This window comes from Branchiostoma floridae, chromosome 2 (assembly GCF_000003815.2).
Source record: "Branchiostoma floridae strain S238N-H82 chromosome 2, Bfl_VNyyK, whole genome shotgun sequence".
Taxonomy (NCBI): domain Eukaryota; kingdom Metazoa; phylum Chordata; class Leptocardii; order Amphioxiformes; family Branchiostomatidae; genus Branchiostoma; species Branchiostoma floridae.
The window spans coordinates 16,207,700-16,218,945 of NC_049980.1; the positions used below are offsets into that span (position 1 = coordinate 16,207,700).

At 39.2% G+C, this 11,246-nt stretch overlaps 1 protein-coding gene across 4 annotated transcripts in view; it reads left to right on the plus strand.

Moving 5' to 3' along the window:
* Positions 1-11,246, plus strand: part of LOC118409491 (fibrillin-2-like) — a 67,598-nt gene that overhangs the window by 21,913 nt on the left and 34,439 nt on the right. For all 4 annotated transcript variants that reach the window (XM_035810546.1, XM_035810544.1, XM_035810543.1 and 1 more), the window contains exons 6-14: positions 1,234-1,329; positions 2,846-3,043; positions 6,159-6,284; positions 7,145-7,270; positions 8,392-8,547; positions 8,718-8,774; positions 9,076-9,111; positions 10,154-10,248; positions 10,702-10,900. In XM_035810546.1, coding sequence (XP_035666439.1) covers positions 1,234-1,329; positions 2,846-3,043; positions 6,159-6,284; positions 7,145-7,270; positions 8,392-8,547; positions 8,718-8,774; positions 9,076-9,111; positions 10,154-10,248; positions 10,702-10,900 — 1,089 coding nt within the window. The remainder of the gene's footprint in view (positions 1-1,233; positions 1,330-2,845; positions 3,044-6,158; positions 6,285-7,144; positions 7,271-8,391; positions 8,548-8,717; positions 8,775-9,075; positions 9,112-10,153; positions 10,249-10,701; positions 10,901-11,246) is intronic.

An 11,246-nucleotide genomic window follows, 5' to 3' on the forward strand; every position in this document is an offset into this window, starting at 1 on the left:
CTGACGTAAGCAGACTTATGTCTACTGAAGCGTCAACAGCAGACGGAGAGCACATTGGCATACCGGTGCGTGACAAGTCTGTTGGAACCCAGTAAAATAAACGTTAATTGGAATGCAACTGTATGATAAGGCAACTTTGCTTGTAGTTTTAATTGACTGCATACTGAGGGAAGTCGTCACATTGCCATCAGTTAAATAACGTCATGAACGTCTTCTTCAAGTTCTTGGCACGAATAGGCAGGTATGGTCTTATTTCAATATTTCTTTTACCAGCAGTGCTCTAAAGCCAGGTTGAACTGTAATTTTCAACACACAAAAAATAGGTTCAAATTGTCGAATGAGCAATGCAGTTACCGTACGTACTTCAACCTGATGATCTACTGCTTACTGAGTCACCAAGCTGAGTCACGTGTTCAAATTCTATCTGCATAACGTGACGTCACAGAACCGGGGTGGCTCATCATTCCTGCTCATTCCATGCATGACTGGAGTTTGATAGTCGAAAATTTGAGTCCAGTGTTGGTTAGTGTTCGTAATTACAGTTCGGCGTTGCTTTAGAATAATTTCTACCAACACAGATAAACTTTTAATCTAAGCAGTGCTCTACTTAGTAGTATTTGGTAATGTTAACGTTAACGTTATATCATCGTGACGAAGCTGATGCATGATGACTACCACACTTTTTCCAGTCTTTACAAAATCTCCTCTAAGTCTAAGGTTGGACCAGGCAGAGAAATCACTAGGATCGCAGCTTGAGTAAATTACTCCTGTCTGCCTCCAGTTCTGCCTATTAATAAATTACATGTAATTTTATCCTTGTAATGATTCTAACTTTACTGTCTACTTATGAGGGGGCCACCAAAAGGTCAAATTGGATACATTTTTTGTTCTTTTCAACTTGTTGATATAGATATTGTGAAACTTAATGAGCTGCCATCATGATACTGTGAAAAACTATTCATTACCTGTGACACAGGGGATAGTAAGTTTGTATAGAATATATATAATTGCATTTAACGCTGGAACTAAAATGCAATTTTGGTATCTAAAAGGTCATGATGTTTTTCAGTTGACCAAAGCCCACTCACAATAGAAGAACACACAGTCATGTAACGTTAGTTGGAGTGGATGATTGACTATTTGCCACCTGGCTACCATTTTGCTGAATTTGGATTTTAGACTATTTTGCGTGACAGACCTGTGCTTACTGTTTCCCTTTTTTCATCACACCAGCTGTGTGTTCGGAGGGGTGCCTGAATGGTGGGCGGTGTGTGGGACCAAACAGGTGTGCCTGTGTCTATGGATTTTCTGGGCCAAGATGTGAGAAAGGTGGGTGGAATGCCTATCTTCACTCTAATGTCAAATTTCTTTCAGGCTTCTTACAATTTTAGTTGCATTTTCCGAATATGATAAATGTAGTATAAGAGCATTTATTATTATGATTTTAATGTTTTTTTTCCTCAAATGCAAGGCATTTAACTTTATTTGGGCTTTCTCAGCTGTTAAGTCATTTGCAATACAAAAATGATATATAACCGTTAACTAGTTAAAACAGATACTGGTAGCATGATACACTGCAATTATTACAGCACCCTTACTGTTTTACTTTAATTATGATTGCATGTGCTCTTGTGCATTATTAAAGATAAGACTAAACCGCCTAGTTTGGCACATGTACCACTGATTGTTTTTGGGAGAGTTCAATAGGCATGAACCAGAACTGAGAACAGAAAGAGAACCATTCATTTATGTGAAGTAAGCCTTCAGCAGCTAAGGTTAATGTGAATGTCAGACTTAAAGATGACAATCATTATTACCCATTCTGTCCAATTTGGGGTGGCATGGTGATTCAATAACTGTACTTAAGATGTGCCGTGCAAGCCAAAGGCATGTGGCTTTACTTTTGGTTATAAATTATAATTTTGTGTGGTAGTGTGTTCTTATATGGTCACCTTAGACTTTTCACTTTTCAGCATGTTTTACAAGAATATAATGCTTGAAAACAGACATTGCTTATTACTACATAAAGTTGCAAGCATGTGCATGAACCAAAACAGTGAGTGATTGTTCCTGCAGGAACAGATACCACACAGAGGAAAAGTACCATTTCCACATAGCTGACTGACATGGTGCACTATTTGTGTGATCTGTGACTTAGGGCCTCACTCATTGGAGAAGAGAAGCCTACAGGGTCAAACTGGCCCAGTTTCTGGTTTCAGAAGAAAGCCAACAGTTTGTCTAGTTAGACTACTAGACTTAATAGTCTCTTGGTAATATCATTCAGTCAACAGTTTTACCTACGAAGGGCAAAGTACTTCTTGAAGAAACATGAGAAATACCATGCTGGCTTAGTAAGTACAATGTGGGCAGTCTTTGTCATGAAGTTTTCAGCATCCTTGAGTGGGATTTCTTGAATGTAAACACATGACTGGTAATGGGTATGCCAGATCAAGTTCAACTGTCCAAAGACTGAGCCAGATAAGAATATGATAAGCCAGATAAGATTAGGCAGATAAGATTAAAAATTGATATTCATATTAGCAGATCAAATTATTTGGTTAATGTGTAAATCAACCTTTTGCCAAACACCTGCTCTTTGCCCACCACTGCAGCACCTTGACATCACCATGATTCATATTCTATTGCCTTTAATTCATATTTCTCAGCAAACACCCTGACTCCTCTGTCATAAGTATCAAAATTTGTGATTATGAATAAGTGCACAAGACAAGGGGATATATCTACTAATATTTGATGAGCTTTGGAACAAAACTTTATGATTATTCTCTGGTGCAATATTGATGGTTCCAGTTCAGCTGGATGTCATCTAACTCTGTTTCCCCAGACTACAGGACAGGACCATGTTTCACGAAAGTGGAGAACCAGATGTGCCAAGGACAGCTCTCTGGTGTGGTGTGTACCAAGACCCTGTGCTGTGCCACCATTGGCCGAGCCTGGGGCCATCCATGTGAGCAGTGCCCTGCGCAGCCGCAGCCATGCCGCAGAGGCTTCCTCATGCACCAAAAGTCTGGGGACTGTGTAGGTCAGTAAAGATTTGCTGTGTTACGTTAACGAAGGTTAAAGAAACAACCTTGAGTACGTAATTTCATCTGGAATATGTACTTCTACTTCTAGTTGGCAACCATCGAAGAAGAATATTAACTGGTCAATGAATTAGAAGTGTCAAAAGTTTATACACATCAAATAGGGACCGAGGATAATGGCTGCAGCTATATCATCCTGCCAATGCCTATAACAGCTATTGACAATAGTAATGTGCCCTGGTAAATGTTCACAAGTGATCATACATAATTACTCAGTTTCTGACGGTCAAATGATTTCTCAAGTCTTAAGTGAGAGATAAGCATCTTACTTTTGAAATCCTTCAGATTTTCGTGTCATATGCTTGCCTCAGGCTCCTGTTGTCCAAAGACAGAGGTGCATGTCAGAGGTCCCCAACCCCCTGTCCTCAAAGTGCGTTTTCAGCACCTGTTGGTCACAGTGGTAATTGTCCTGGAGGCTGTAAGACAAGTGTGGTTATATTGTTGTGACATTTTTTTTTCTGTACGGACAAAGGACACATGTGCAAGTCTCTTGGCAGAATATGACTTAAATTCTGCTTATGGTGACTTATTGGACAGTATCTAGCCATCTAAGAATTTTTTATGCATTTCAAATTCTCACCCTGTTTGAGGGCTCTAGCCAGCTCGACATTTTTTTTCCGTCAGCCAATTCCCATTGTCACAAAAACACTATTCCAGGAGTTAGAGAGACTGAACTGAGACCTTGAAAAACGGGTTTTAATGAGATTATCATTTGCGAAAGGGCACCGACATACATTGTCAACAATCATAACAATAGCAAAACAAACAGTGTGTGGCTTTTATGACCGTGGACAGCGTCCCCAAGCAGCCTGTAGCTTCCACCAAGGAGCTTTTATCAGATTTTTGTCCGTCAAAGTTGACGGATTAGTTTTAAAATTTTTCCGTCACATGCAGAAAAATGGACGCTGGCTAGAGCCCTGCCCTGTTTCGATGACTGGTTTCTTGTTATCTTACAGCTGGTCAATCTCATATCCTTACTAAATTTTCATCAGAAAGGCAAATTGATTTTTACTTAGTGGACCTAGGAAAAAAGAGGACACATTTTCTGTTTTTGTAATGACCTTGCCTAAGCCTAACAGCAGATATGTTGCTCTATATAATCATTTCTGTTTTTGTTACCCTGCTCATATACATGTATATCATAAGTTTGTCACAGAACCATCAGATACATGTACCATTGAAATGTGATTAAAGTTTTATGATACACCATACCTCTTTGATAAAGAACCAACAAAATTACACACCAGTACAAAACACATAAAGTCATAAGACAAGATCTTTATTACCTTGACCTTGGTGAATGCAGCATGCCTTTTCCTGTGACCTTGTAAATGCCCCATTAAGAGGGATGAGAATCTAATCAAGTTGACTTAACAATAATTATGGGGAACCTGTCTGTCCTTAATCAGGGTTCTTGATTTAGGGTTAAACTTTGCTCTTAAACCAAGTCATCCTCATCTGCAAACAATCATCCTGTTGTCTGTGATCCATCCTCTAAATTACAGTACTATAAACAATTACAATAGCATATAATGGTTGCTTTTCAAGACAGACTCAAAAATTTTGCAAATTACAATGATTATCTCTTCACTTGCTTTGAGAATGGATATTAATTTGTGGGAATGGACAAGAAAAATATTAAGTCTCTTTGCTTGTAGCTACGTAGATTGTATCAGTTCTTGGGCTACATGTATGTCTTCACTAGCTTCTTCAGACAAAGACAGGTAAAACCACTTAAGAAGCCCAACTGTTCGTTGAACTTTGCTCTTAGGGCATACCAAAGGTCTGATGTAGATCTCATAGAAAGAACACCCATAGTTTGCCCCTGCACGCAGCCCTTTTAAAGTTCATTTGTGTCAGGGACAGTCCTTTAGAGAAATTTATACTAATGGCATAAACAGCAAATAAATAAAGCTCCTTTCTTTCTGCTCTTTCAGCTGACAATTCTTACAAACTTGTGCAGTCATAACAAATTGCTCATCCCAGGTCTAAACATTTCTAGAAATGACCATGCTATTTGTTTGTTGAAAATATTCTTTCAGACTTGTGAAAAATTGTTAACCTTTACTAGCTTTATCCATTAATGATGTTTTAGACATTCTTAAACAAGAATATTAGTCGTTGATTTGTTTGCAACCCTGCTGAAGATTGTTGGTGACATTGTTCAGTGTTCTCCTCATGATCCACTTTTTCCCCAACAGAGGAGACATTGTTTGTCATCTGGGAGTAATTCACTAGGAGTTTCACCTTGAACCCATGGTTAAAGACATACATTGTCCTCCTCTTCTCCTTGTCACAGTAACAATGGACAGTCTGTGCTTGTGAAGGCCTTGAATCAGAATCCCTCGCCCTGTTTGGTCAACAGTGAAAGAAAACTGCACCAAGTGCTGCATGACTGCAAAGTCCCACTTGGTAGAGCCTCTGTAAAGGTCACTAGACAAAAAATAGGGAAAACCTGCTTTGTAGCGTACAAAAGTGCAGAGTTGACACACAGCCATAGCCATTTGTGTTGATAGTGAGTAGTTACCACAACATGCTATTAAATGGCTTGTGCACAATCAAGAATTGTTACATGTACTCAGGATATTGAATGACAAACTTCCCCAGAATTGGCCTTTTGAACTGTTTAACAATTTCTGACAGCTGTTAGAAAGAAGGGTTGTAGTTTGTTTACAGGCACAACAAAAAAGCTGACTCTGGATTGTAACATTACATATTTATGATCTAATGACCTAAATGTATGTGTTGATTATAATGATGATGATGATACATGTGTTTAGTAAAGACTAAAGCCTCCCACAGCTGCCATCACTCAGTATGTCATTTATCAGTATCTTATCCCTTGGAAGCATCTTCCAAAACCATTGAAGGCTATCATACCACAGCTCAACATAACTCTGCACTACTTTCTTCATGTTACATGACTCTATAACTTAACCTTAATTAAATGTACCTGACTGACATCTTTGTGTACATCCAACATATAATAAAGTGCAGAGACGTGTGAATGTTGTGTCTCCTTTTCCAATTGTTTTGGTTTCCTTTTCCTTTCAGACATCGACGAGTGCCAGGCCATTCCCAACCTGTGTCAGGGAGGCCTGTGCATCAACAATCCTGGCTCCTTTGTTTGTCAGTGTGGAGAAGGCTACAGGAGAGATCCTCAAGATGGGAAGTGTGTGGGTAAGTGCCAGTAAATTTGTGTTGTAATACTGAAATATTAAAAAAAATTATCGATCTGCTTAAATCTTTAAATGATTAGAGAGGTTCCTTCAATGCACAATGTATTTGAATTTTGTTCCACTGGGCACACTTGGAATGATTTCTTTGCTGATCAAAGGCAGCACTGCAAACTTTGTACACACACTTAATGATTTTCCCTGCTAATTGTTTCCTGTGTAAGGACTATTGTTAGTGTAGTGACTTCCACCAGCTCAAACAAACTTGATATTGTAAACCTTAGGAATTTGGAGTGTTGACCTTTCAAGTCCCCTAACATGACTGAGGTATTTGAGACAAGGATGTCAAACATTGGTTTTACCCCCTAGTCTCCCCTTGATGAATGTGGTATTGATACACTGATTAGCTTGTAAGTATGTCCTTGTGGGCTTCTTGGTCATATCAGTTTTGTCCCCAGGGTTGACAATTAACAACAGTATCAAATTGATGCAAGCACAACATTGTAGTTCTATAGAGAAGGCGCAGGATAAGTGTTCTTGACTATAGACTACAATGATTGCGATTGTGAGCTATGATTCTGAACTGTGGAAGAAAGTATATTTCTAACAATGATATTCGACATTACCAAGGAGGACATTTTTATGTTTACCACAGAATAGGTTGGTGAATGACTGTTCACAGCCAAGGAGTAACATAGCAGCCAACATTTCAGTGACATATTTTTACCTGTATTGTCAGTCCAACATCTGATAATTTACAAAACAATTTGTCTATTGCATCTCTGCCACATAAGTGCTATAAATATCACCTTGAAACTTATAATCTTAAAATTATAACTCATCATTGCTTACCTTTTGCTTCAGATGTCAATGAGTGTGATACCATCCCTAACCTATGTGCTGGAGGAGAGTGCACCAACACAAAGGGAGGCTACATGTGTACATGTCCCGACGGGTATGTCATAAATGCTGGTGGCACCAAGTGTATAGGTAAGTAATTTTCTAATCCAACCACATAACGTCTGATTTATTAAAAATATCATTAGATCTATTCTGGGAAGGAGGGTCATCTTCTGAATGAGTATTCAAGATTGGTTGGGTTACCTCTGTTCACAGCTGTTTCTCTATGTTTCCCCTTTGCTGCATTGGTATGTAGTTTGGCATGTCGTCTGCTCTAACTGAGTGCTCAGATGCACATTTTTTCACCATAGCTGTTTCTATAAGTAATGTAATATTTCAAAAGATGCCCCTATTCTAACAGAATGTAAGACAGGTCACCGATTTCGTTAGACGTTTGTGGGTTCTCACTAATTTTTTCCCAAGCAGATGTAAGGTTATGTGGTGTGCAGCTGTGGGGAGCAGCTGTTGCTACCTTTGTAGCTCTAAGCTGATGTACATATACACGTATAGACTAAAGCTTTCTACACTACATTTAATGAGGAAAATTCATAAATCCACTGCATGTATTGAAAGGACTCTCAAACATGTGACATATATAACTGAGAGGAATGTCGATAGATATTAATTATACAAATTAACACCTAATATGCATGTAAGGTTTTCTTGGAAGTTAAGTAATGTTGAACATTATTGCCTATAAATCATGCAAAGATTGCTAATATGAGTCTCATACTTTGAACAACTTGTTTTTATCTGGGTCTATATGTCTTGGTCTGGCACCTATAAATCAAGATCTTTTTGATGGATTAGTCTGTCATACTCTTGTTTATCATAAAACATGTACATGTAGGCAGCCAAATGTACAACATGGAGAGAAAAAATGAAAAAGACCATTGCTTGTGTATAACTTTTCTCAGCCTGTCAATGGCATATCAGCATGTATTTGGGTCTATGATGATAGCATGATGTGGCTGAATGAAACAATGTTGTGCAGTCAATTTCAGCAACATTGAGCGGCACGTAAAATTCAATGTCTTGTCAGCCTGGATGGACTAGTAGTTCTTGTACTAAATGACCTGACAAACAGGCATTGACCCTACTGTTCTTTTCAAATACTCCAAGAAAAATCTTATTAGAGATAGATAATTGAAAGTATTGCAAGAAACTCTTAGACAGCTGACATGTACTTAGCACTGCACAACTTTATACAGATCAACGTCAGGATGTTTGCTACAGAGAGTTCACCACCCCAGGAAGGTGTGTGAATGCTCTGCCTGTCCGCACCACCTACCGGGACTGTTGCTGTGAGCAACGTGGCAGAGGCTGGGGATCACCAACATGTCAGCTCTGTCCAGAGACCTCAGAGGGTACATGTTGACTCTTTCATCATTTTCAAAGCCCATGATTATTGTATGATTGCGCATGCAACAGACTGTATAAATTCAATCATTGAGAAAATGGTGTACAGGCAGTTGTTTTTCATAATGTATGATTGTCTATTTTATATCTCACAAAATATTTTATGTCTCATCTGCAGATGAGTTTCCTCAACTTTGCCTTGTGGATGAGGTTATTGGGCCGACATATCCTGGTGGTAAATTTTTGTCTTCTTCATTTTACTGTCTTAAGTAAATTATAGATACCAACTAGATACATAGTTGATTGATTATGATAGTGCTTTTGAATTAGCCTGGGTACCATCCTATTTCTACCAGGGCTCCTTACACCTTTAGGGCTACCCTAAAAAAATGTAAGGAGCCCCGGTAAAAATAGGATGGTACCCAGGCTACTTTTGCATGGGTATCAGTCATAATAATATCTTATGATTACTGCTAGATCATTAGTGACAGGTTGTAAAAGTGATGACATTTTTCTATTGATAATGCTTTTCACAGGAGTGATTCCTGGTAGACCAGGCACAGGCATACCAGGTAATCATCTTTGACATCTTTACCTTGTTTGGTTTTTACAATGTGCACTCAAATATTGTGTTTGTTGTATGCAACTGTACAGTTGTCCTGTAATGAAACTAGATGGGTACAAAAATGTCAGAGTGCATCTGGGTACATGCATGTAGATATAGGTGACAAAAATGGATATAACAGTCGCTTGCAAAACAATACCAAGCACTTTATGTCTTTGATAGCTAACATATTTGAGGGGATATGGATAACACTTTATGTCTTTGATAGCTAACATATTTGAGGGGATATGGATAACAGTCATGTACCAAATTTTCATTGCAAATATGAATGACTGAGGTGAGGTGAGAACCAACAAAAAGAAGGAGAAGTAAGTTAGATGATGACTACTGGTTTCATGCTGAAAAGGTAGATGTCAAGATTTGAGACCCTGAGACATGAGATGTCTTTAAGCTAAAGGTAAGGGTGTCATATTGTCCTCAGGGGTCACAAGGTCACACATTTTGTCCCCTCTGTCTATGAAAACCATGCAGTAATTGTATAATATATTTAATCAAATAGGTGCAAGTTTGTCCCATACTCCCCAACCTTCACATTGAAACATGTCCCCAAGGCAACAGCCCTCCCCATGTCTTGGCCAATTACTGTACATGTACACTAGGGGTGGGTACCTGTAGTAGTGTACAGAAAATTCAGGTACAGGTCTGGTCCAGGTCCAGAGGATCAGGTCCAGGTCTGGACCTGAACCTGAACCTGAACCTTTTTATCTATCAAAACTTGTGAATGAGTGATACTCAAAATATTGGTCCATTTTGCAACAAAGGATTTTGTCTGGTGGAGTATCCGATGTCCATCGACGTTTCCGATGTCCATCGACGTTTTGAAATCCTATTTGAGTCATCTGAACAACACTAGCTGCCTCTGTTTTAGACCAAGTTTTACAGGAAATAACAGGATTGCAGCTGACCATATATGGATGACACTATCAAATGGTAGCAATGTTGCACCTTATGAGACTTTCTAACAAAGTGTATGTAATCGCGATCCACAGGCTTTCCTGGGGGAAACTTGATTCCAGGGAGGCCTGATGGACCGCAGTTTCCTGATGGACCAGGACCTGTTGGACCTGTTGGACCAGGAGAAGTGGTATGCATCCTTTGTTGCTGAAAATGTGGACCTAGGTCAATATATTGATAGATTTTCTTTACAAGCATAGGTCTTGGGTAATCAAGGACTGAAATGGAAAGGAATGTACATGTGGTTATCCTGAAAAGTACCAAAAGTGAAGGTTGGAAAGGGTAAGAATAACCTTAAGAAAAATCATCACATTTCCAATGATTTGGTGTATGATGAAAACCTTACAAGCGGTAAGAATTTTAAGACTGTGCCATAGCTCTGTATCTGTATATCCAGTATAACCCCCTTTAGTATAACACCCCAGCTTCACAGGCATGTGGTGAAGCAGTAGCTGGTTATATTGTACCTAACCTTTGCATGTCTCACTGCAAGCATTATATGAAGCGTGTTCCACTTTTCAATATTCATGGGAAACAAATTTTTTTAAAGCAACCATCCGGCTCTACAACCAATCTCTTCCAGATTCCAGGAACTCCCGGTGGACCTGATGGACCACGACCAGGTGGGCCAGGTGGGACAGGAACAGGTCCTTTTGAGGAGAATGTTTGCCAGCAGTTCCGTAACCTGTGCCTCCATGGCAGGTGTGTGGACACAATCGGCTCCTACACCTGTGCCTGTGATGATGGGTACAGGCTAGATGCTGTCAGCCCAGCTTGCGTGGGTGAGTTGATAACCAGTTCGTCTTACTAAAATTCTACTGAGGACAGCTAATCTAGCTAGTATGTACGGTTTGTATTTACACAGCCTAGTTTTTTACTGTCTTCAACGCACACCAGTCCTTTCGAATATTATGTAATGTTAGATATAACATACGAGCTATAAACAGATGTTCTTTAGATTGCTGATGTTAGGTTACTGATAACTATCTTACATTATTAGCACCATAGCAACGCACATCTTAAGTCCTGTTATAGTTACATGTAATGTTGGTCCTCATAATGCAACATTAAACCCCCCCCCCACCCCAAATCACTGACTCAATCTTAACAACTTGTGCCATTCACTTT